This window comes from Symphalangus syndactylus, chromosome 20 (assembly GCF_028878055.3).
Source record: "Symphalangus syndactylus isolate Jambi chromosome 20, NHGRI_mSymSyn1-v2.1_pri, whole genome shotgun sequence".
Classification (NCBI taxonomy): Eukaryota; Metazoa; Chordata; class Mammalia; order Primates; family Hylobatidae; genus Symphalangus; species Symphalangus syndactylus.
The window spans coordinates 67,691,507-67,717,310 of record NC_072442.2 but is presented as its reverse complement, the minus strand read 5'-3'; the positions used below and the strand labels follow the sequence as shown (position 1 = coordinate 67,717,310).

General features: G+C 58.0%; 1 protein-coding gene across 8 annotated transcripts in view; it reads right to left on the bottom strand.

The window, feature by feature from the left end:
* The window catches only part of MYO1C (myosin IC), a 54,237-nt gene that overhangs the window by 19,146 nt on the left and 9,287 nt on the right, over nucleotides 1-25,804 (bottom strand). For 3 of the 8 annotated variants that reach the window (XM_055256344.2, XM_055256345.2, XM_055256346.2), the window contains 9 exons: nucleotides 25,361-25,470; nucleotides 15,555-15,741; nucleotides 14,277-14,414; nucleotides 13,933-14,016; nucleotides 13,674-13,778; nucleotides 10,040-10,363; nucleotides 1,447-1,602; nucleotides 909-1,024; nucleotides 162-360 (listed from right to left, as the gene is read on the bottom strand). In XM_055256344.2, the coding sequence (XP_055112319.1) occupies nucleotides 162-360; nucleotides 909-1,024; nucleotides 1,447-1,602; nucleotides 10,040-10,363; nucleotides 13,674-13,778; nucleotides 13,933-14,016; nucleotides 14,277-14,414; nucleotides 15,555-15,741; nucleotides 25,361-25,470 (1,419 nt within the window). Of the gene's footprint in view, nucleotides 1-161; nucleotides 361-908; nucleotides 1,025-1,446; nucleotides 1,603-2,996; nucleotides 3,144-5,648; nucleotides 5,679-9,216; nucleotides 9,331-10,039; nucleotides 10,364-12,189; nucleotides 13,494-13,673; nucleotides 13,779-13,932; nucleotides 14,017-14,276; nucleotides 14,415-15,416; nucleotides 15,742-24,603; nucleotides 25,079-25,360; nucleotides 25,471-25,804 lie in introns of those variants that run through there. The other 5 variants (XM_063629631.1, XM_055256354.2, XM_055256353.2 and 2 more) reach the window with 5 other exon arrangements.

Sequence of the window (25,804 nt, the reverse complement as noted above, 5' to 3'; positions counted from 1 at the left end):
CCCTCCTCTCCCGCCCTGGGCTTCTCTCCCTGCCCCTCCCCTCTGGCACTGGGCTTTTCTCCCTGTTCTCTCCCTGCCCCTTCCCTCCCGCCCTGGACTTCTCTCCCTGCCCCTCCCCTCCCGCACTGGCCTTCTCTCCCTGTTCTCTCCCCACCCCTCACCTCCAGCACCGGGTTGCTCTGCAGCAGCCGGTCCCGCACAGCACCTCCGCGCTCGGGGGCTGGGCAGGTCTCTGCATAGAACTGTAGCAGCCTCTTGGTGGCCTCCGTCTTGCCTGCCCCACTCTCCCCAGAGATCATCACGGCCTGGTCCTGACGCTCCGTACGCAGTGCTCGGTACACAGTGTCAGCCACGGCAAACCTGGGGCAGAGGCTCGTCAGGGAGTTCGGGGAGGGGGGGGCCAAGTGGAGCCCCACGGGAGTCCCACTCCCACATCTGGGGTGGAGTCCTCTCGTGGGTGGGAGTTGAATACACCCTTGAGGATGGGGACTGGCGGTCCCTCGCAGGTGTGGGCCACGGGAGATCCGTCACAGCTGAGAATGGGCGTCCCTGCCAGCGGGAGGACTGAAGATCTCACAGGTGGGAGTCTGGAGGTCACTTAGGTGGAGGCTGGAGTCACTCACAGGTAGGGCTGGGGGGTCTTCACAGGTGGGGTTCAGAGGTCACTAAGATTGGGGGGCCACTCCCAGTCGGGGAATAAGTCATGGGTGTGAATCGGAGTAGGGACTGAGTCCCACTCAGATGGAGTTGAGTTGTGACATTCATCTCTGGTCACTGGGGGTTGAGAAACTGTGGGATTCCTCACAGATGTGGCGAGGGAGGCCAGGATCATTTTAGAGTAAGGGTTGGGCGGGTTCACCTCACATGGAGACAGAGGGGTCGCTCCCAGAGGGGGTGGGGTCACTCACAGGTGAGGGGGGACTTCATAGAAACTGACGCCGCGGTAACGCTCCATATGCTGCCGGCTGTAGATCTGCAGGTCCCGGTAGGGGTTGACAGAGACCAGGACGGGGCCAATGTAGGTCTGGGGTCAGGGGAAGAGGGTCAAAAGTTTATCCCGGGCCGGGTGCGATGGCTCATGCCTGTAATCCCAGCACTTTGGGAGGCCGAGTTGGGTGGATCACGTGAGGTCGGGAGTTCGAGACCAGCCCGACCAACATGGGGAAACCCCGTCTTTACTAAAAATACAAAATTAGCCGGGCGTGGTGGCGCATGCCTGTAATCCCAGCTACTCGGGAGGCTGAGGCAGGAGAATTGCTTGAACCCAGGAGGAAGAGGTTGCAGTGAGCTGAGATCGCGCCACTGCACTCCAGCCTGGGCAAGAGTGAAACTCCATCTCAAAAAAAAAAAGTTTATCCCGGTGACCCCTGGTGTCTCCTTCCCCCGCCTCCGCCCACCCATGTCTGTGACCCCAGCATCCCTGCTGTCTCCCCACAAGGGCCTCACGTAGATGAGGTTCTCCCGAAACCGCCGCCGCAGGTTCTCGATGAAGGCGGCCTCGCTGGTGAAGTTCTCCAGCAGCACGAAATCCTGCACCCCCACCCGGTCACGGGCGGTCAGCGCACTCTCCATGGTCACCCGAACCCCGTCACTGCCCAGGGCCTGCAGAGAATGGGCCACAGAAGAGGGTCAGAGTCATCGGGGGCGGGGCAAGGCCACTTCTCCACTGCGCCTGTGGGACCGAGAGGGAACGTAGGGGCTTGTGAACTCAGGGCTGGACATGAGCACGATGGGTGCGGAAGGCCTGGGTTCGGAGGGTCTGAGTGTGGTGGGCCGGGTGCGGAGGGCCCGGGTCCCGGTGTGGTAGCACAGGGATCGCCGAGGCTGCGGGCACAGAATAGAGACAATGTGAACCGCTTGGGACCCGGACACAGGGCACGGACACAGGCAGGACCAGAGGGCAGAACCCGGGAGGTGCTGGTTTTGGGTGGAGAAAGGGGGGTCACAAGAAGGAACTCCTTCCAAGAGCAGAAAGACTGCTCTGTTGAGCTTGGACCAATCCCCTCCTCTCTCTGGGTTGCTTCCTCCTCAAGGAGGAGGAGTTGAGTTAGACCAGGTGACCTCAGGTCCCTTAACTGTGAGCCACGTGTGACAGGTGCTTTGGAGGACAAATGGCTCAGGGTCAATTCTGCAGGCAGGGTGGGGCCATCTCTCCCACCCGGACCCACCCACACCTCCACGGGTAGAGCGTCTAGCACCAAGCAAGGGGTTACTCCCAGACTACACCAGAGGGGTTCTCCCTGAGGGCCTCCCACCCCAGCTGGGCTCAGCCACCCACTCCAGAAGGGGGGGCCACCCTCGCATGGCTGGGGCCACTCCCTTTTCTCCAGCTGCTGGGCTCCCCAGGCACCTCCTCCACTGAGTCCTGAGAAGCCTCAGGGGATGGGGGGTTTACCACGGAAAGCCCAGCTGCCTCTGGGTCCTACTGGAGCGTGGAGGGTGGTACAGGCTTAGCAAGACCCTCGCCCCACAACCAGGGCTGAGATGGATCCCTCTTCAAACAGGGTCTCAGGGCTCCAGAAAATGGACACCCAGAGTATCCAGGGTCAGAGAAGAACAAGGCGGTGGTGATTGGGGGTGGATCCCGAAGGGGCCGCCGGTGTCCTCTGACCACTAAAGGCCCAGATTTCTGGCCTGGGGCGTCACTCAGGGCCGGGCCGGGCCGGGGGCCTGCCCCTCCCCGGCTTGTCCTCACCGCCCCGCTCCAATCTCGCGCCGAAGCGGCTGCCAAATCCGGCCGCGGTCCCCGCCCCCTCGCCCTCGGGTCAGGGGTCTCCGCGTTCTCAGGCGTCCCCGGCAGCTCCTCATCCGGCCCCGGATCCGAGCGTCCCGCGCGGCCCTCCCCGCCTCGGCCTCCTCCCCCTGCAACTTCCCGGGACGTTTTTCCACCCGGAGTTCCTGGGCCACGCCCGCTTCCTGGCGAGGCCGAGGCGACGCCGCGAGGTGGGGAGGGGCGCCCGGGACCCCCCGCCCTGTCCTGCCGCCCCCAGGCTCACCGACGCCCGGTAGCGCATCCTGCCCCGCCGGCCTGGCGCCCGCTCCGCTGCCCGCGCTCTGGGTCCCGGGCTTGGCGGCGGCGTCAGCGAGGGAGGGCCCGCCCCCCGCACCGCCCCCACCCGGGCCCCTGAAGCGCGGGGCTTCCCCGGCCTCCTCCGCCTCCTCCGCGGCAGGGCTGGGGTCCCCTCCAGGTGGGGTTGGTGGAGGTGGGGGTGTCAAGGGAGGGGTCCGCGGGCTGGGGGCGGGGGCGGGGGCGGAGGCAGGCGGGGCGGGCTCCGCCTGAGTCAGGTTTTCCAGGAGGGACGCCGTTGGCACCAGGGTGGAGCCCGGAATCCGCGCGGCCGCCGCGTCTACACCGACCCGGAACTCACTTCCGGGCCTGGGACGACACTCCGCGGCGGTCCCGGGCGCTGGGCGGGCACCGAGGCCTGCGGGTCCCAGAGGAAGCAGTATTTTCCTCCCCCAACCCCCGAACTCGAGTCCCGGGAAAGTTAAAAATAGAACCAATGTCCAAATACGGCCGGCGCGCCGGGCGGGCTGAGCGTTCTCCGTGCGGGACGCCGTCCACCCACACGCGCCGGGGCCTGGCCCGAGCCTCGAACCCAGGAAGATCTTGGTTTCCTCGTCAGCACGGAGCGCGCGCCCCAGGGACAGGGACGGCCAACGGGTGCCCTGGCCGAGCGCGCGGAGTCCCCAGCCTCTCCGGAGGGCTCAGTTCCCCCTCTGGGAAATTCGCGTTCCCCCCGCCCACGGCATTTGGGGCCCACAGCCTCTCTCCACCCGGGACACCCCACTCGCCTCTGGGCCCAGACCTCCTCCCTCTCTCCTTTTTTCTTTTGTTTTTTTTGAGACGGGGTCTTGCGCTGGCTCCCAGGTTGGAGTTCAGTGGCTCGATCTCGGCTCACTGCAACCTCTGCCTCCCAGGTTCTAGCGATTTTCCTGTTTCAGCCTCCCGAGTAGCTGGGATTACAGGCGTGCGCCACCACACTCGGCTAATTTTTGTATTTTTAGTAGAGACGGGGTTTCACCATGTTGGCCAAGCTGGTCTCGAATTCCTCACCTCAGGTGATCCACCCGCCTCGGCCTCCCAAAGTGCTGGGATTACAGGCGTGAGCCACCGCGCCCGGCGCATCTCCCTCCCTGCTTAGTCCCTCGGGATCTCCGGGACGCCCCCCACCTCCGAACCGGCCTCGGCAGCCCCGCCCTCGCTGGGCTCTGCGGGCACCACCCTCCCACGCCTGGGGCGAACCTTGGCTCAGATCCCACCGCGGGCAGGGGCGGGGACGTCTAGAGCCTGCAAAAGGCTGGGCTGGTTCTTCCTCGCGGTGGGACTCTGAGCAAGTCACTTAACGTTTCGGCTTCTGTTCTTCATCCCTAACATGACGCTAACACAGGCCTAGAAGGGCCGTTGGGTGGCCTGAGATAGAGCGCGAAGGCACCTCCCAGACCCCCTATAGACCCCGCTGCCCCCACCCGCCGCCTTCCCTTGGCTGGACGCTCATTCCTCACTTGCTTGCGAGCAGAGGCCTACGGGGAGCCAGGCCGTGGGCCACGCTTCCGACCCGGTAGGGAGAGCCTCAGGCGCGTCTGCAGGCACCTGCCTCCTCCACCAACACAACGGCGGACACAGACTCGCCCTGGTGGGGTAGGCAGAGCGGGGACCCAAAGCCCCAGCGCCCCAACCCCAGCTCGCGGACCCCGCTCCCTGGGGAGAGGGCGAGGCTGCGGCAGGTGCGGGCTGGATCCTTGCGGGGAAGGCTCGTTACTGTAACAACAGCCCGGCCGGGGCGGCGGCCCCGGGGACCCCCGAGCGGGAGCACCAGCTGGTGGGGGAGTGGGAGCGGGGGAGGGGGAATGGGGGCGTCTCGGGCAGAGGCGGGGGAGGGCGGGAGGAGACGCCCGCTGCAGTGCCCCCAGGTTTAAAATCTAGAGGGAGGGCCAGGCGCGGTGGCTCAAGCCTATAATCCCAGCGCTTTGGGAGGCCGAGGCGGGCGGATCATCAGAGTTCAGGAGTTCGAGACCAGCCTGGCCAACATGGCGAAACCCCCTCTCTGCTAAAAAATACAAAAATTATCTGAGCGTTGGCCGGGCGCGGTGGCTCATGCCTGTAATCCCAGCACTGTGGGAGGCCGAGGCGGGCGGATCACCTGCGGTCGGGAGTTCGAGACCAGCCTGACCAATATGGAGAAACCCTGTCTACTAAAAATACAAAATTAGCCAGGCATGGTGGTGCATGCCTGTAATCCCAGCTACTCGGGAGGCTGAGGCAGGAGAAGCGCTTGAACCCGGGAGGCGGAGGTTGCGGTGAGCCGAGATCGTGCCATTGCACTCCAGCCTGGGCAACAAGAGTGAACTCCGTCTCAAACAAAAAAAAAATTAGCTGAGCGTGGTGGTGGGCGCCTGTAATCCCAGCTACTCAGGAGGCTGAGGCACGAGAATCGCTTGAACCCGGGAGACGGAGGTTGCAGTGAGCCAAGATTGTGCCACTGCACTCCAGCCTGGGCGATAGAGCGAAACTCCGTCTCCAAACAAAACAAAACAAAACAAAACAAGAATAATCTAGAGGGAGCAAGGAGGGGATTCAGCCTCCAGCCCGCCCAGGGGTGGGGAGCGTCCCAGAAGTCGGGGTAGAGAGTCAAGAGAGCCCCTACCGGAAGCTCAGCTCTCTTCCTGCCGGGCGAGGCGTGGGGTACTCGGGCCGGGGGCGTGGCAGGAGCCTGTGGGGGCGCGGCCAGAGGGCGGGGCGGAGCTTCGCGGCCGCAGTGTCCGCCCCGCCCCTCGCGTCACGCGGCTGGAATGAGGGGAATCCGCGCGCGGAGGGGTCGGGCCCGCTTCTTCCAGTTCCCGGGCCGCGCCGCCGCATTCCCGGGATGCCCGCTGGCGCCCCCGCAGCCACCGCCCGGCAGCGGAAGGAGGGGGCGTCTCCGCCGCTCGCGGGCCCCAGGGCGGCTCCAGCACTGGCAACCCCCGGCCTGCCCCGCCTCACTGGACGGAAGCGCGAGCCCCGGGTGGGGAGGAAAGCGGGGAACCCGGGTGGGAAAGACGCCGCGGCTGAGGCTGCAGCGCCAGGCGCCTCCTGCGTTCTCCGCGCTTTCTTAGGTTACTCCTTTCAGTGACCCCAGCCAAGCCATGAGGTCTGTATGATCACTCCAATGCAGAAGAAATTGAGGCTGGGCAGGTGACTTGTGCAAGGTCTGAGGAGGAGTGGGACTGGAACCTGGGCACTGGAACACCTTACTGCAGGGCTTCCCTGAGCCTCTTTGTGCGGTTATCAGGGCTACCAGGGCTGTGACCTTCAGTGACACGGTACAGGCCCCTGTCGGTGTCGTGTGATTCTATCATGTCACATGTGGGCTTTAGGAGTGGGCCAGGGCCTTTGGCTCTGGGCCTAGAGGTTCCCTGCAGGCCATGGCCCCTGAGTGACGAAGGAGACTTCTTCCCCAAGGCTGCCTCTGGGTCTTCTCCCACCTGGGGAGGCGTTTACTGGAACCACAGGGATGGGGTGGCCCAGCAGACCTGGGCTATCTAGTGCCCTTCAGCTCCTATAGGCCAGGTGCCTACAAGCCTGACTTCTGGGGACAGCGGAAACCTCAAATGTTCCCCCAGCCTAAGGGCACACAGATCTTGCCGTGGGGTAGGGGTGTTGGGGGCTGGGGGGAGGTGTCATCTGAGGCACCTGGGACTGCTGCTATAAACCGATGTCCACTGAGCCTGAGGCAGCAGAAAGGCAGCCATAGCCTGTCTCACGGGTGGCACAGTGCTGGGCACAGAGCAGGGCTTCAACTTCTGTTTATTAAACAAATCTTAGATCTGGGCCTGGCTGCCCATCAAGGACCATTCCAGGCCTCAGGGAACTGTTGTGAAGGGAAATGGGGAGGAGACGGTGGCGATTTACGGTGTCTACCCTGATTGCTCACTAGGGCCTCCTCGGTCAAGGACTAGCTACACAACCGTGGGTCTTTGGCTGCCAGACACCTCTGCCTGGGGGGTCCAGCCAACGTGAACAGAGGCAAGGTGCAGTGAGTGGCTCACGCCTGTAACCCCAGAACTTTGAGAGGCCGAGGTGGGAGGGTCGCTTGAGGCCAGGAGTTCAAGACTAGCCTGGGCCACATAGTGGTGAGACCCCTGCCTCCACTAAAATTTTTTTTTAAAAATTAGCCAGGCATGGTGTGTGCCTGTGGTCCCAGCTACTCAGAAGGCTAAGGTGGGTGGATTGCTTGAGCCCAGGAGGTTGAGGCTGCAGTGAGCCATGATGGTGCTACTGCACTCCAGCCTGGGTGCCCCAGAAGACCCAGTGTCAAACAAACAAATAAAGCAAAAAACCCATAACATGTTAACATAAATTTGTATGAGGGGAAAAAAAAAGTAAACGGCCCAGGAGTGGTGGCTCATGCCTGTAATCCCAGCACTTTGGGAGGCCAAGGCAGGCAGATCACTTGAGGTGTGGAGTTCCAGACCAGCCTGGCCAACATGGTGAAACCCCGTTTCAACTAAAAATACAAAAAATTAGCAGGGTGTGGTGGCACACGCTTGTAATCCCAGCTACTTGGGAGGCTGAGACAGGAGAATCGCTTGAATGCAGGAGGAAGAGGTTGCAGAGAGCTGGGATCACGCCACTGCACTCCAGACTGAGTGACAGAGTGAGATACTGTCTCAAAAAAAAAAAGGGAACAGGGCCTTTGACCCCAACCTGTACTCCCTGTTTAATGTCCTTGTAGAAAGAAGGGTGGCACTGTTTGAGCTGGTCATCACAGCCTGGCATTAACAGGCCTGCTCTCCTCCTTCCACTCCTCACACCAAGTAGTCACGACCTGCTAAAACCTCACCTCCAGGCCGGGTGCGGTGGCTCACGCCTGTAATCCCAGCACTTTGGGAGGCCGAGGCAGGTGGATCACAAGGTCGGGAGATCGAGACCATCCTGGCTAACACAGTGAAGCCCCGTCTCTACTAAAAAAAAAAAAAAAAAAAAAAAAATTAGCTGGGCATGGTGGCACGCGCCTGTAATCCCAGCTACTCAGGAGGCTGAGGCAGGAGAATAGCTTGCACCCGGGAGGTGGAGGTTGCAGTGAGCAGAGATCGCACCACTGCATTCCATCCTGGGCAACAGAGCGAGACTCCATCTCAAAACAAAACAACAACAACAACAAAAACAAAAACCTCACCTCCATCACTGCTCCTTACCTGGGCCAAGATAGCAGCCTCCTAACTGGCCTCCTTGCCTTCCTCCTATCAATCCATTTCCCCTCGGGCAACACAAATCAAACCAACACCTCATGTTCATAGAGTGAAGGTTTAGGGCACCCTCCATGTGCCAGGCCCATGATTCACACCCACTGCTGCTTACCAGAACCCTGCCTATGAACTCCGGAGACCCCCCTGCTGGCCTCAGTTTACCCCACTGCTCCTGCATTCTGGTGTGCGGTGGCCCGCCCCAGTCCCCTCTCTCCCCACCCCTCCCCCAGGAGGGGGCCTTCGCACCGTCGCCAGCCAGTCCAAGCTTCAGTGCCTGCACCTGCGGCTTCCGCAGCCCGGGGCACTCTCCCTGCCCACCTCACTGAGACTCGGCTCAGGTGTCACCTCCTTCAGAACCCCTTCCTGGTTCTCCCGAACACGCAGCGTCTCCTTATCGCACCCCGCAGGAATCAGCTGTTTCCTTGTCAGTCCCTCCCAGGAGACCTCTCCCACTCCCTACACCCAGCGAGGCACACGGTGGGGCTCAGTCACCCCTTCCTGGACCCCTGGATGAATGAATGAATCTCAGAGCCAAGCGGTGCGCGGGAGGCCGGAGCGTGAGGACTGAGGGCCGCGTGGCCATCCTCATTCTCCGGCCACCCCGGAGCCCCTCGCCCGCCACACTCGGGGCGCGCTGGGCCCCGGGGGCGGAGAACGGGAAGGGGCGGGTTTAGGCGGTTTCTCCGGAACCCAGAGGCAGAGCAGGGCTGCGGGCGGGGCCCGAAGGGCGCGCAGGGTCCTGGATCCTGCAGCCCAGGCCGCTCTTCCCCGCCTCCCGCTCCCCGCAGGTAAATCTAAGTCTCCACCAGGCTGCGCCGGCGCCTCCGGGTCGTGGGACCCCCCCCCCCGCACAGGTCCACCCGGCTGCTCTTCGGCCCCAGCGATCCCCGGCCGTGACCCCTGCTTCGCGCACGGCGGCTCCCGGCCCGGCCGCCCGCTCCCCACACCCGCCCCCCCGGCCGCCGTCCCCACGCCCCGAGTACCCACCGGCTTGGCTCTTCCGGCGCGGGCGGGGGCCGGGCTAGGCGGCGTGGCGGGCTCGGGGATCCGCGGCCCAGGCGCACTCTCCCCGCCCAGGGCCCGCCGGGGGCCGGGCCGCAGCCTGTCGTCATCCCGGGCAGGGCCGCGCACCCTCCGGCCCCGCCCCGCCTCAGCCCCGGCCGCGTCCGCGAAGCCTCGGTGCGTGCGGCCCCCACCTCGGCCCGTTCCCGGGGCAGGCGCGTCCGGCCACAGCGAACACGCGCGCGCCCCTCCGGCCGAAGACCGGGCTCCCCGCCGCGGTGCTGGGGGCGTGGGGGTGCCCGACTTTCTCCCTCCTCCCGGCCCTTTGCATCTCCAGCCCCTTCCTGCGGGCCGGGCCAGGGCCGCGCTCCCCCGTTTCTACCCACCCATGTCCCTTCACCCACCTCCCACACCGTCCTTCTGTTCTGAGTCTTAGGCGGTCCCAGCCCTGCGGACTGGAAAGGAGCGGGGCGTTGACTGAGCCTGGAGCTTCCATGCCCTCGTCCTTCGACCTCACAGCAGCCGACACTTGCCTTTTGTGCCCAGTATTCACAGTTCTGCCCACTGAGGTTCAGGAAGCTGGAGAAGAGTCAAGCCCAGACCTCCACTTCCAAAAATCCTGCTGCTAGCGGCCCTTACATCCTTACTCTTCTACTCACCCCGTCTTGTTCAGTCTGTTCTGGCCCCGCCAAGGATCGGAACCCCTCCGCGCTGCTCAGCTCTTGCCCGAGGGCTCTGCCTGAGAGGGGCTGCCCGGCCTTGGGGAGACACTCCCACCCTCCTCCCCGCCCAGAGCATCCCAGCTTACAAGCTTGCAGGGCCTGTGGGGATGAACCACGCGGATGATCTCCCCGGTGGGTACCAGCTCCACTTGCAGCGCCATTCCGCCCTGCGGAGAGCCAGCGCCCCTGGGCACTGGGGCCTGTGAGCAAAAGCTGCCTGCCCACTCGCTGGCTCTGACCGCTCCGGGAGCCAGGAACCGATGGTCTAACGCCGGGATGGCCACTTGGTTCTGCTTTAACTCCAGCCCCAGGGGAGGTGGCTGGTCCAGCGCCTCAGGACACAGCTGGAGCCGTCCAGGTCTGATTGGGAGGCCTCTTGGCCCGGATGGTTGGAGCAGGAAGAGGAGGGGCTGGGGGGGATGGAGGAAATGCCTGTTGTCCCAGGTAACCAGAGGAGCCGATGCAGCCACCCATGGGGTACCCTGGGCTCCAGGTCAAAGGGTAGGACGCCTTTCCCCTTCCCCCCATCCCCACAGCAGCTCTATGGCTGGGCCCCTCCTCCTGCCCACTCTCTGCTACCAGCTAGAGAGCACAGGGCCCACTCCCCGAACTAGAAGGCATGCCCTCCCCTAGGCTAAGAGGACCCCTCAGTAGGCACTGCCTTTCCTGCACATCCCCTCAACGGGGCTGCCCCCATAGCAGGTGAGCCCCCACGATGAGTTTGAGAGACCAGGGCTGCTGGGGCCTGGTCATGCGGGGCCCGGAGAGGGGGTGTCCCGCTGTGAGGAAGCTCTGGTCTTACTCTCCTCTGGGCCTCAGAGCTTGTGAAGTTAGTTCCTGGGTTCCCTGGGTGTGGGCAACCTCTAGCCCTGTTCATCCCTTGCGTTTCAACAGTGCCCCCAGGTGACCCCCACCCCTGATGTTCCTGCTTTTCTATTTTTATTGTTGCTAAATCACAGCTGACACTTTCCTGGCCTGAGACTGAGCCCTCCAGTCTCCAGCCATTCCTTATAGGAAGTAAGAACAGGGAAGTGGATAGGGGAAACAGACCTTTCCAGAGGGAGAGGCTGGCATAGGAAGGGCTGAGTCCCGTGGGCGTGGGCTGGCACGGACAGCCCCATAGGCAGGGGCCTTCTCCCCAGCACCCTTCTCTCTCCCCACAGCTTCCCCCGCCCCGGAAAAGCTAGCAAGCCTTCCTTCCTTCCTCCGGGAAGCACATCCATCCAGAGCAGGCTCATCCCCGGCGGCCACACAATGGCCCTTATCAGCCGTGGAGCCAGGCGTAGACCCAGTGTACACCAGGTCTCGCTTACTTCCTGTTTCCACCCAGCGGGTCGGGGTGGACCCAGAGCGGCCATATCCTGACTGGGGCCCAGAGGACGGAGAGCACCCCCCATTCCCCTTTCCGCCTCTCAATCACTGCTGGGTTCACCCCTCCCACACAGGAGGCTGGATGTGTGGGGACCTCAGTTCACCACGGGGGAGGTGAGCAGGTGGGGGGACCCCTGGGGTCAAGCCCCGGGGCTGCATTAATCAGAACGGGGAGGCGGGTCTAGTGCGATACACTTTTTACAATTGTTCTCCCACAAAAATCTTGAGAATAGGGACATCATCTATATTTTACAGACTACTGAGACCGCTCTGCGGGTGGGTTCAGACCCTACTCCTGTTTCTGGTCCTGTGGGTGCCTGGAACTTTGAAGAGGCTGCACCACTTCTCTGAGCCTTGGCTTTCCCGCCTGCCCAATGAAGGGTGCCATGCAGTGACCCTGGTGATGGCTGTGCATGTGAGAAGGAACAGATGGGCAAGTGAGGGCTTTGGAGGTCCCTAGGTATATGTGTTGGGGTCAGGGATAGGTTACCATGGGGGAAAAAAAGGGGCTGAGTAGAAGTGGGGCAGCAAGAAGATGGTGGCATTCTGGACTGGTTAACGCAGGGCAGAAGGCTCAACACCAGGGTATGCAGAGCAGCGGGTCAGGAGGGATGAACAAGAGCTCATTTGACTTAACAAGAGTACATTAAGCGGCCACCGGCATAGATGGCATGCTCCAGCTGGTTAGGGCCCCAGAGGCTCACCATTCTAGAACCTCATCCTAGCCCCAATCCTGGCCACTTCTGCAAATCTCAGACACAGAAGTCTAGTTGGGATCTACAGTGTCCCTGTTCCTGGAATCTATAGCTAGTCCCAGGCCCATTACCGTACCCCCCAACCCCCAATCATCAGTCACAGACAAGTGTAAAAGCCACGCTTCTAATTACCCCTGCACAATGTAACAGTCACAAAACAGCCAGCCATGGCCTGCTGGAAGCCAGGAGACAGTTCTTCATACACAGGCTTGCGGGGGAGAGTATGCAACATAGAGCAACTGGAGTAACCCTCAGTCCCAGGACACAGGATGGCAGGACGAGCACTGAGCAGGCTCCCAGAGGTGTCTTCTCCTGGGAAAAGGGCTGCCGAGTGACCATGGCAGGAGGCAAGTGGTGGATGTGGGGACAGGCCATGTCCACAAAGCCCCTAGAGTGTGTTCTCTGAAGACCCCCAGGGCCAGATCCTCCAAAATGTCTTGAGCTGGTTCTCCCTTCTGCCTGCCCCCACTCTGAGGTCCCGGGGGGTCCAGAGGGGGGCCCGTCGTCAATGACTCTTGACAAGGGTGGCGCAGATGCACCTAACCTGACAAGGAGCACCCTGGAAAAGTCTGTGGCCACAGCTCCTTGACCACTTGTCACCCCTTCCTCAGATGGCAGGGTGGAGGCATGGGACTCAAGCTACCAACAGAAGTGAACCTGGATCCTTCCCAGTTCTCTCTGTTCAGGATCTGGAACTTCCATGAAGGCAGACTCCATGCCGTGGGTAGGAAGGAAGGTTGTGCTGGCCGAAGGACCCTCATTAACCTGCTCACAACCATGGCATAAGAGCCTGGCTAGAGGGGCTCCTCCATTCTGCCCACTGAGTCAGACTGCTTTTGCTGAAAGCAGGAATCCCAGACCCTCTGCTCACTCCTCACGGGGACAAGCTGAGATGCCAAGACTCCTGGAATCCAGCACTGCTTGCACCAGTCTATGTAGCCTGTACAAATGTGAGCATCTCCCCTCCCAGACAGCCTGAGGCCCAGGATGGCATGACAAGAATGCAGGCCTGTGCCAAATGGGGCATGCGCCTGGCAGGACTACTTGGGCAAGACTAGAAGAGGGGGTAGGAATCCAGAAATGAGACGCAGAACTGTCCCCAGGTCTTCACTGTTGACACACTAGCTGGTTTCACTCACATCTCAGCAACAAAAACCTGTGTTTAAGTGGCTAATTCCAGAGGTGAGTAGTGGAGAGAGCAAAGGAGTCTGCTTAGAGCTCACTCTGGGAGGAGTTATGTGGAGCACACTCGGCTGTCTCTTCAGGGGGCCAGGCTGGGCCCCCAGCACTCCCGGCAGGGGAAAGGCAGAGCTGGCTGCCAGCTCTGCCTCCGCCTGGGATTCACTCCCATCCTGGCTCAGATCTGTGGCTGTGCTTCACCCAGTGGGTCCTCCCTCAAGGAGCCAGGCGGGATCTGCAGGGATAAAGCAGGTGCTGGAAGTGGAGAGCGGGTCTTCCTCCATGCTTTCCATCACTCCCATTCCTCCACTGCAGCGGCTCCTCATGTACAGGCCGGCTCCCAGGCCTGGGCCTCAGGGAACCAGTGATGAGCTCAAGCCCTCACCCTTCCCCTTCCCTCACCAGCATCGCTTACCTGGAAGGGTCTGCTTATCCCCACCACTGAACGCAGACTGTTGCTGTAGTAACAGAGGAGAAACTCATCTTCAGTTGTAGGGATATTGCTGATGTCAATGTAAACCTGGAGGGGGATGGACAGGACTGGGCTCAGCTCCAGGGCTCTGGGCTCCACCCAGCTCTGAGTGACAAGTTATTCAGCACTCTGTTCCTTCCACAAGACACGAGGGCTGAGGCAGGCCTGCCTGCTGGTGATGTGCCTGGAGCTGGTGACGTACCTGGTTCAGGTTGTCGCCGCAGGAGACCTTGCTGTCCCCGACCCAGGCATAGGACACGTAGTCATTAATGTCCCGCAGCCCCACCTGTGAGGGGGAGTCAGGCCATCAGTGGTCAGAGAGGACATGGGACCCAAGGCAAGTCCTGAGAAGATGGTCTCACTGCTGGGCCTGGCTACCGTACTGTACGCCTCCCCGCCGCCCTTCACTGCCAGCCCTTAGCTACAGAAGAACTGCCGGGGTGGATGAGGGTGAGTTCGTCAGCATCTGCCCAGCTCCCAGGAGCCCTTGGGAAGGATGAACCAGGGGCTGTTGCTGATGGACTTCCTGCCTTGCCACCACATCACCTTGTACAGTCCAATCCAGTCCCACGGGCTGCTGGGGAAGTCCGAGGTTGAAGAGTAGCTGACCATCATGTCATTTTCCACGGTCCACAGGTCCTCGGGCATCAGGACGATCAGCGGAGCAGACACCAATGGCTTCAGCTAGACACGGGGGTGGGAAGGGGGCTGAATCTCGCAGCATCATTCCCTCCTCTGAGGCTCAGTGTTCCTCACTGTGCCCTTCCAACATAGCGGGGAAGGTGGGGCACCCAGAGGGGGTGGGCGTGGAACTCCACGGGGCTGCTCCAACAGACCTTGGCTGGCCAGCAGGAAAGAGGGCCAAACACCAGCCAGGGGGGTGGCCGGCCCTGTCAGGGAATCCCATGGGGCCCAGCGCTGGGGGGTAGGAATGGCGGAGAGCAGAGGCACGGCTGAGAGGCTTAAGGAGGCGGCCAGGCAGCTGCTCTCAGGCCTCCCGTCTTATCTGACCCAAAGCCCCACATGGGGGGATGCTCTGGGGAGAACAGCTGTGAATGTGCAAGAACACAACGCAGACACCAGTGTGGGCCGGGCACGGTGGCTCACACCCATAATCCCAACAGTTTGGGAGGATCGCTTGAGCCCAGGAGTTCGAGACTAGCCTGGGCAACAGAGTGAAACCCTGTGTCTACAAAAAATACAAAACAGCCAGGCGTGGTGGCGTGCACCTGTAGTCCCGCTACTAGGGAGGCTGAGGTGGAAGGATCAATCACTTGAGCCCAGGAGGTGGAGGCTTCAGTGAGCTATGATACTGCCACTGCACTCCAGCCTGGGCGGCAGAACGAGACCCCGACACACACACACACACACACACACACACACACAGACGCCAGTAAACCTGTAAGAAAATGTGAAGCCTGAAGAAGGCCAACACCGCCTTGGTCATTTAGATAGCAAGATACAAGGACGCAGGGATGGAGGGGGCTCCTGTTGCAACTTGATCCAGATAGATTTAGGACAAATAAAAGACGTCCTACCTCTCACATTGGGTAATAAGCCTAATGGAACTCATTAGCCCCAAGGGAGAATACCCAAAGGAAATGGAAACCTTTGCACAAAGGGTTTGAACATGGTTTTGACAGACAGAGCCATCAACGGCTCCTAAGAGGAGCTGGGATATCTGACCTGGCAGGAAAGGCAATCATGGCCTCCACAGGTCTCCCCTGGGGGATTGGCTGACATTCGAATCCAGGGATGGAGGGCTTGGGGATGTGGCCAGCATAGCTATTCCTCTGGCAAGTATCAGGCAGCCCAGAAGTTCACCTCCAAGTCGAACGTGCCGGTGACAGGCTTATGGTCGCTGATGCCGTATATCATGTGGCTGCCGTAGCTCCTCAGAGACAGGGAGAAGTCTGGGGCCGGCGGTCCGGGAGTGTCGGGGCCAGCACAGGGCTGCCGCTTCAGCCTCCACAGGATGCGATCGGTCCACGCAGGCTTGCGTTTTTTCTCACTGCAGGGGCAGGGGGCATAAAGAAGAAGAATGGGGAGAGAAGAAAGGGTTGGCATAAGAGCAGAAATGAGCCCACATGAGCTTGCTGGAGCCCCTAACTCCAGCATCTACTGGCACCCACAGACCCCCTGGGCCAGAGCCGGAGGGAGCAAGGCGGCAGGCAGGAAGGTGCCCAACAGAATCCAAAGTATGCCAGCCCTTGTCAGACTTAGCCAGGACCCTCTGTATGTGTAGCTCATATTTTTATGGATCAAACTGTAACTCAGAAACATTCCATTTCAAAGCTTCGCTTCTTTCTTGAGCAAAAGCAGCAGTGGATCAAAGCAGCTGAGGTTTGAGATTCTGAGGCTGGACAGACCTGAGCTTGGATCTGGCTGCCCTGCATACTAGAAGTATGCCTCAGGAAAGGGAAGGGAAGCATTTGGGAAACGCTTATCAGACGATGCCTGTGATCAGTACTGTCACCACACCTTTTTTTTTTTTTTTTTTTAAAGAGGGGCTTGCTCTGTCATGCAGGCTGGAGTGCAGTGGTGACATCATGGCTTACTGTAGCCTCAAACTACTGGGCTCAAGCGATCCCACCTCAGCCTCCTGAGTGGCTGGGATGAAAAGTGCGTGGCACTATGCCTGGCTAATTTTTTTTTTTTTTTTTTGAGACGGAGTCTTGCTCTGTCGCCCAGGCTGGAGTGCAGTGGCGCGATCTCGGCTCACTGCAAGCTCCTCCTCCCGGGTTCACGCCATTCTCCTGCCTCAGCCTCTCCGAGTAGCTGGGACTACAGACGCCCGCCACCACATGCCTGGCTAATTTTTAAACATTTTTTTGGAAAGACAGTATGTTTCCCAGGCTAGTTTTGAACTGCTGGCCTCAAAGGATCTTCCCATCTCAGCTTCCCAAAGTGTTGGGACTAGAAGGCATGGGCCACTGTGCCTGGGTGTATCATGCTCTCTTCACAGGTGGAGAAACTGAGACTTAGCTTAGAGGGGAAGCACCTTTCCCAAAGTCACAAGCTACGTGGTGAAGCCAGGATTCAAGGCCAGCCAGCATGACCACAGAGCATGTGCTCTTAACCACCAAACTAACCTCTTTCAGGCCTCAACTTCCTCGCCTGCCAGTGGAGGGAATAACAACAGTTACCATGTAGGGTTGCTGAGGTGAGTAAATGAGATAAAGTCCATAAAATGTTTAGCACAGTGCTTGGTGCAAACGAGCTCGCCATGCACACTGGCCTTCATGATTTCCTCTCAAGAGTCCACTGAGAGGCGGGGCGCGGTAGCTCACGCCTGTAATCCCAGCACTTAGGGAGGCCAAGGTGGGTGGATCATGAGGTCCGGAGATCGAGACCATCCTGGCCAACATGGTGAAACCCCATCTCTACTAAAAGTACAAACGTTAGCCAGGCATGGTGGCGGGTGCCTGTAATCGCAGCTACTTGGGAGGCTGAGGCAAGACAATTGCTTGAACCTGGCAGGCGGAGGTTGCAGTGAGCTGAGATCATGCCACTGCACTCTAGCCTGGGTGACAGAGCGAGACTCTATCTCCAAAAAAAAAAAGAGTCGACTGGGAGACCTCCCACCTGTTCTTCACTTGCCAGCTTCCCTGAGGGCTTTGGAAAAGGTCATACGCCCCAGAGACAAAATGCATTCCTCCTCTAGGTAACTGAAGTTGACCAAAGACAAGTCTCTGACCCATAACTCAGCCTTCCGAAGCAACTACTGGGGCAGTTTCTAAGGCCAGCTTGGCCTTGAGGCCCTGCCCTCCTGGGGACCAGCAGCTCTGAGTCCTGAAGGTGGGGTACATGTGTGGTGGGGGAGCAGGACAGCTGCTGTTTCTGGGTTCCACCCCCTTCGTGGACAATCCCCTTTCTTGAATCAACCCAGAGTAATAAAGCCTGATTGGATCAATCAATCAATCAATCTATAGACAGGGTCTCACACACTCTATCTTATCTATTGATCGGTCGACAGGGTCTCACTCTGTTGAATCCTATCTATCTACCTATTGATCGATCAATCCATCGACAGGGTCTCGCTGTGTTGCCCAGGCTGAGTGCAGTGGCACAATCCTAACTCAGCTTCAAATGCCTAGGCTTCAAGCAACCCCCCACCTCCGCCTCCTGACCAGCTGGGACCACAGGCATGTGCTAGGGCACCTGGCTATTTTCGAACCTTTAAGGCATCTTCACTGCCTCCAGAATAAAGTTAAAAGTCCCCAAGTAGGGCTTTCAAGGGGCTCAGGAGTCTGACCACCCCCGTCCTTCATCTCACACCACTTCCCCAGACCCACTCCACCTTGGTGACTCTCTCAAGCCTCTGGACCTTTGCTTTTGCAGCATTTGCTGCCTGGAATACCTTTCTTCACCAGGGAGAGGCCTTTGCCAAAACCATCCCAGACATCAGCTTTTTGCTTCCGAAGCATTTTTTTTTTTTTTTTTTTTGAGACAGAGTCTCACTCTGTCGCCCCAGGCTGGAGTGCAATAGTGCAATCTCGGCTCACTGCAAGCTCCATCTCCCGTGTTCACGCAATTCTCCTGCCTCAGCCTCCAGAATAGCTGGGATTACAGGCACCCGCCACCATGACTGGCTAATTTTTTTGTATTTTTAGTAGAGACCGGGTTTCACCATGTTAGCCTGGATGGTCTTGATCTCCTGACCTCGTGATCCGCCCACCTTGGCCCCCCAAAGTGCTGGATTACAGGCGTAAGCCACTGCGCCCGGCCACTGAAGCATTTTATACCAGTATTATACGGCTAACACTACATTGCAATTTTGTTTCCCACTCAGCACATCACTTAGTGTGTACGCCCTGATGGCAAGGACTTAGCTGTTAGAGTGTCCTGTGTGTCCTCAGCATTAGCACAGATCCTGGCGCAGGTACTCAGTAACCAGGTACACTTACTAAAAACCCAAGCTGAAGCTCGCCCCTCAAAAATGCCCATCTAATCTCAATGTTTACAGCTCCGTATACTCGTAATCAGTTGGAAACACTATTTTTGTCTCCTTCTTTATTCAACTGCTATTTTTTTTTTTTTAAGACGGAGTCTCGCTATTGCCCAGGGTGGAGTGCAGTGGTGCAATCTCGGCTCACTGCAACCTCTGCCTCCTGGGTTCAAGCGATTCTCCTGCCTCAGCCTCCCAAGTAGCTGGGATTATAGGTGGGTGCCACCATGCCCAGCTAATTTTTATATTTTTAGTAGAGACTGGGTTTCACCATGCTGGCCAGGCTGGTCTTGAACTCCTGACCTCGTGATCCACCCGCCTCGGCCTCCCAAAATGCTGGGATTATAGGCGTGAGCCACCGCGCCTGGCCTATTCAACTGCTATTTTAAATAAATGTTCCCAATGTACAGGTGTCCCTTCAACAGTGAAAGAGTAAGTGTTCTAGCAACTGAGGAGAATGGTGGTGAGCTCAGACTTTAGAATCAGAGACCAGTTGGGGGAAGGTTCCGTCCTGTTAATTGAGAGCTGCATGCCCCTGGGCAAGTGACTTCATTTCTCTAAGCCTCAGTTTCTTCAACTGTTAAGATGGGGTGATAACAGTACTTACTTCAAAGAGCAATAACGAAATTAAAGGGCGTCAAGGGAGTGGTCAGGAAGCGGTAACTGACTAACCCTGGTCTGCCTGTTGGCTCCTTGGGTCATTTCCAATCTTTCACTCTCCTAAGGAGTGTTCAGAGGGCACTGGAATGTGGTATTCCCATCCCAGAGACTACAGACACTGCGTCCCTGAATCTGCCTTGGACAGCAGGTGCCTAGCAATGCTTACAACTTGGTAATGGGGCCGGGCATGGTGGCTCACGCCTGTAATCCCAGCACTGTGGGAGGCTGAGGCGGGCGGATCACAAGGTCAGGAGTTCGAGACCAGCCTGGCCAACATGGTGAAACCCTGTCTCTACTAAAAATACAACAACAACAAAAAAAATTAGCTGGGCGTGGTGGCATGTGCCCGTAACCCCAGCTACTCAGGAGGCTGAGGCAGGAGAATTGCTTGAACCTGGGAAGCGGAGGTTTCAGTGAGCCGAGATCGCACTGTTGCATTCCAGCCTGGGCAACACAACAAGACCCCGTCTCAAAAACAAACAAACAAACATAGGGCTGGGCGCCGTGGCTCACACCTGTAATCCCAGCACTTTGGGAGGCCGAGGCGGGCGGATCACGAGGTCAGGAGATGGAGACCATCCTGGCTAACATGGTGAAACCCCGTTTCTACTAAAAATACAAAAAATTAGTCGAGTGTGGCGATGGGTGCCTGTAGTCCCAGCTACTCAGGAGGCTGAGGCAGGAGAATGGCGTGGGAGGCGGAGCTTGCAGTGAGTGGAGATTGTGCCACTGCACTTCAGCCTGGGCGACAGAGCAAGACTCCGTCTCAAACAAACAAACAAACTTGGTAATGAACCACACAAATGCACGTTCTCTCCTTCAAAGCATTCTCCCTCCTTAACTTCCCTGTGATGGTTTGGAGCCCATATTTGCTGTCATGTAAGGGTCTTCCCCAAGTCCTGACCACAGCCTGTCTCTCCTTCCTCCTCAGAACTCTCAGCCCACCCCCACCCCCCTTTTTTCCTTTCCCTTGCCACGGCCAGGCTGATCACTGGGCATACCAAGATTTACTTAGCCCTTCTTATGTGCCCCGCAACTGGGGATATGAGAAATAGGATGGACACAGGCCGGGCGCGGTGGCTCAAGCCTGTAATCCCAGCACTTTGGGAGGCCGAGGCGGGCGGATCACGAGGTCAGGAGATTGAGACCCTCCTGGCTAACACGGTGAAACCCCGTCTCTACTAAAAATACAAAAAATTAGCCGGGCGTGTTGGCGGGCGCCTGTAGTCCCAGCTACTCGGGAGGCTGAGGCAGGAGAATGGCGTGAACCCGGGAGCCGGAGCTTGCAGTGAGCCGAGATCGCGCCACTGCACTCCAGCCTGGGCAACAGAGCGAGACTCCGTCTCAAAAAAAAAAAAAAAAAAAAAAAAAAGAAATAGGATGGACAAAGTTCTTGAGGAGCCTGTTTAGCAAAATCCAAGAAAGAAGCAAAGTGAGCGTGTACAAATTAATCAAGTTCTCTCCACCCCACCTTGTTTTTTTTTGAGACGGAGTCTTGCTCTGTCCCCCAGGCTGGAGTGCAGTGGCGCGATCTCGGCTCACTGCAAGCTCTGCCTCCCGGGTTCACGCCATTCTCCTGCCTCAGCCTCCCGAGTAGCTGGGACTACAGGCGCCCACCAACACGCCCGGCTAATTTTTTTTTTTTTTTTTTTGTATTTTTAGTAGAGACGGGGGTTTCACCGTGTTAGCCACGATGGTCTCGATCTCCTGACCTTGTGATCCGGCCGCCTCGGCCTCCCAAAGTGCTGGGATTACAGGCTTGAGCCACCGCGCCCGGCCCACCCCACCTTGTTTTTCTTTAGAGACAGGGTCTTGCTGTCATGCAGGCTGGAGTGCAGTGGTGTCCTCCTAGCTCAATGCAGCCTCCTTGAACTCTGAGGCTCAAATGATCCTCCTGCCTCAGCCTCCTGAGGAGCTGGGACTTCAGGGGTACATACCATGCCCAGCTATTTTTTTTTTTTCTTTTTAAGACAGGGTCTCACTGTTGCCCAGGCTGGAGTGCAGTGGTGTGATCACAGTCCACTACAGCCTCAACCTCCTGCACTCAAGCAAGGCTCCCACTTCAGCCTCCCGAGTAGCTGAGACTACAGGTATGTGCCACCACGCCCAGCTAACTTTTGTACTTTTTTGTAGAGATGGGTTTTCGCAGTGTTGCCCAGGCTGAACCTGAACTCCTGGGCTCAAGTGATCATCCTGTCTCTGCCTCCCAAATTGCTGGGTTTAGAGGTGTGACCCATCCCGCCTGGCCTTTTTTTTTTGAGACGGAGTCTCACTCTTGCCCAGGCTGGAGTGCAGTGGCGCGATCTCGGCTCACTGCAAGCTCCACCTCCCGGGTTCACGCCATTCCCCTGCCTCAGCCTCCCGAGTAGCTGGGACTACAGGCGCCTGCCACCACGCCTGGCTAATTTTTTGTATTTTTTAGTAGAGACAGGGTTTCACCGTGTTAGCCAGGATGGTCTCAATCTCCTGAGCTCGTGATCTACCCGCCTCGGCCTCCCAAAGTGCTGGGATTACAGGCGTGAGCCACCGTGCCCGGCCACACCTGGCCTTTTAAAAAAAGTTTGTAGGGGGAGGGTTCTCACTATGATGGTGAAACCCCATCTCTACTAAAAATACAAAAAATTAGCCAGGCATGGTGGCGGGGGCCTGTAATCCCAGCTATTCAGGAGGCGGAGGTTGCAGTGAGCCAACATCATGCCATTGCACTCCAGCCTGGGTGACAAGAGCGAAACTCTGTCTCGAAAAAAATAAAACACATTGTCTGGGTTCACAGTGGCAACTGTAACAAAACTCCAGTGTAACCCCGGACTTTAGCAGGATTCCCGCCCTGCCCTCAGCCCTTTCGCCCTCCCCTGTAAGGGAGCTGGCCTCGTTTCTCATTACATCTTGGCTCAGGGATGCTGTAGTGGCTGGCCCAGCACACTAACGCTCACAGTCACTTCATCAAACCAGCCCCCTCCAGGTGCCTCTCGTCAGTGTGCTGACTGATTGGAAAGCCCGCCCTTCTGCTTTCTGCCAAACTCTGTGCCTCCTTCAAGATACTCTCCTTGACAGGAAGTCTGATAGGCCTCTCCTAGCTTTAGCTGTCCACCTCAACATTTGCTCCAACCTTCTGCACGGAGTTCTAGAAACCTTCTATTGACTAACTCCCAGGCTTGGTAATATGCCAGGCACTGTGCTACTCCCAGGGATGGTCCTAAATCAGATCGTCTCTGCTCTCTGGGCAATCACAGTACAGTAAGAAAGGTACGCTGTGATTTAAAAGCAACACTGAAAGCATGGCGTGCGCAAGGCTGGGGGTGGCACAGGGCAGGAGAGGAACTCTCAGTGAGATGGGAGGGGCCGGGAAGGCGTCCTAGGAGAAGTGATGTCTCAACTGGGTTTCCAAGGATAAAATAACAGTGTCATTAGATAGGAATGTGTGTTCTCCAGGTGGGCTCAGGCCCTGCTCATTGCAGAACTCCCAGCTGCCCCTGGACCCTGGCCCCAGCCAGGAATATTTCAGTTACCATGTCCCCTGTTCCCGCCCAGACATTCTTCCATTTCCTGGGCTCCAGCCAAAGGGAAGGAGTACCGAAGGCTCATGAGTCTACAGACACACAGATACGAGTTCCAATCCTTGTGCGATGACGAAGTCTGTTACTCCTTATTTATATGTTCTTTGAGACTCAGTTGCTTTCCTTGTAAACAGTCAACAATAACTCTGTCTACCTAACAAGGACATGGTAGGAACTGATACAGGCGAAGCCTCGGCGCACACCTGCACGCCAATCACGATGAGCTGTTATTTGGAAATAGGTGTGTGCCTCCCACCGTGCCATCCTTCTTGCTGTTGCTGGCAAGGATGACCATGAATCCTGAGGTACAATGGGCTTGAGGAAAGCACTGTGGGCTCCAGACTCAGAGATCAGTCTTAGCCCCAGCTCTGCCACTCACTGGCTGAGCCACCTGGGGAAGCCCTTGAACTTCTCCAAAGCTCTCTACCCTTTCAGACCCTGCCAACTCCAGCCCAGATCCAGCTTTTGCAACAAACTTCAGTCTCCTGGAGGTCTCGCTGCCATAGGGCTGGGAGAAGGGGACGCCTGGCCGTAGGGCCTGCCAGCAGCTCTCTTCCTGCTGCTAAGTTTTTAAAGACGATTTTTTTTTTTGGAGACAAGGTTGCCCAGCTGGAGTGCAGTAGGTCAATCTCAGCTCACTGCAGCCTTTAACTCCTGGACTCAATTGATCCTCCTGCCTCAGCTTTCCTGAGTAGCTAGGACTACAGGCACATGCCACTACACCCAGCTATTTTTAAATTTTTGTAGAGACAGGGTCTAACTATGTTGCCCAGGTGGGTCTTGAACTCCTGGCTTCAAGCAACCCCTCCCCACCCAAGGCCCTACCCTGTCCTTACAGCTCCCACCATGACGCTTGTTTCCAATGGATGGCTGCAGAGACTGGCTCTCTCTGCAGCTGTTGATCTGGGCCGGCCAACCTGCTGCCCTCCTTTTTTTTCTGAAGCCTCATTATCTGGTTTGGAGACATGGCTTGGCCTCTTACCTCCTTTCCTGCCTGCTCTGTTGCCCAGGGCGGGTCCCTTCCCCAGCGTCCACTGCCTCCTCCTCTGTGGATGGCCCTGCTCACGACCCTACCCTGTCTTGCTCCACACTGCTGAATCGGCTCACTCTTCCCCCTTTCCTTGGCAAGGATACTTTGGCTTTGCTGTACCACTTCCAGGACCAAGCTTGAGTTCTACCTCTTGTCTTGGTCTGGCTGTGGAGATATTTCTTCCCTGGCTAAATCCCAAAGCCCTGGGCTGCCCTGCTGGTACCTCCCGCCTCCCTCACAGAGACACTCCGACTAGGAGGAATAACGAGCTGCTCCCGCTGGAACAAAGACCCTCATGACATGTAAGGGGCTCTTCTTTTCTTCAAAGAGATTAGGGCCCTTGCCCCAAAATGAGTCAGGGACATGTTGCCAGCGGTTCTTTCTCAGGTTTTGGTGGTTATTTGGCCCCCTTCTCAGCTTCTTAGAAAGGTTTTTAGTAAATCTATGACGGGAAGACATGAATCTATTTATTTTATTATTATTTTTTTGAGACGGAGTCTCGCTCTGTCACCCAGGCTGGAGTGCAGCAGTGAGATCTCGGCTCACTGCAACCTCCGCCTCCTGGGTTCAAGCAATTCTCCTTCCTCAGCCTCCCGAGTAGCTGGGATTATAGGTGTGAGCTACCCCAGCTACCATGCCCAGCTAATTTTTGAATTTTTAGTAGAGATGGGGTTTTACCATGTTGGTCAGGCTGGTCTCGAACTCCTGACCTTCAGTGATCCACCTGCCTCGGCCCTCCCAAAGTGCTGGGATTACAGGCGTGAGCCACCATGCCCAGCCGGCATGAATCGAAAAGTCACAATAGCAGTTCTCTCCCATGGTTACTGGGTGCTGGCCTCCCTCAATCCTCAGCCTCATGAGGTGTGTGCTCTTATCATCCATACCTTATAGCTGACAAAATCAAGGCCTAAACACTTTGGCTAAAGTAAGACAGAGCCGTGCTTCTAACTACCAGACTCATGATCTCTGCACTGATCCTGATGAAATTCTCTACCCACTACTTCACCTTCTCACACAAGACCTGACCCATTCACAGGCTGGGGCAGGCATCCTTAATACCAGTAACTGGCTGGGCCAAGCTTTCTGCCCCGTTTGGGGACCAGAAGGTCTGGGGTTTCCAGAAGCTGAAGTGCAGTCCCTCCTAGGTCAGGAGGCAGCTGCTCCACCCTCTCCTCTGGTTCTATCTGTAACACCCCCACCCCCCACACACCTCTCCTGCCCTTGCTGGCACTGGCTTTCCTCCCACTCTCTCTGAGACCTGGGACGGCTCCCCCAGTCAGCACCTCATGAAGTGGACAGAAGGTACCACTCTGGAGAGGGGATGGCTAGACCAATTCCTGCCCCCCTAACGCTTCTATCCTGAGACAGCTCCCACGCCAGCAGGGTCAGTGTAACCTGACTTCCTAGACCTCCTGGCCCCCCACTTCCTCCTCACCTGGTGTCATAGTTGTTGGAGTTCCTATCAAACTTGTAGGTGGGTGGGAAGAGTAGGCGGCCCTCCTGGAACTCCCGGAGCAGCGGGTCATGTTTCTTGGCAATGCTGAGCTGCAGACAAAGTCATAGTCCCCGTCTCCCAGTAGTCTCGACCCAGTGACCCAGCACCACACCCCATTCAAGGGGTCAGCACATGCAGTCACAAATGGGGCAAGAGTCAAGCAATGCCACTCCACTTCCTCACTGCCCCAGTGACTACTCAGCAGCCCACTCCCACCAGAAAGCAGGTGAATCCTTTCGGAAACATTACCAAGGCCCAGGGGAGGCAGCTGTCTGCTGTTTCCCAGTCCTTAGACTGCAGGGACCTGACTTGGAATTCCATCTCTAGAGGAGGTCACTAGCAGACAAGTGTCAGAGGGGAACCTGGGGGAGCCAGGGTCCTCCA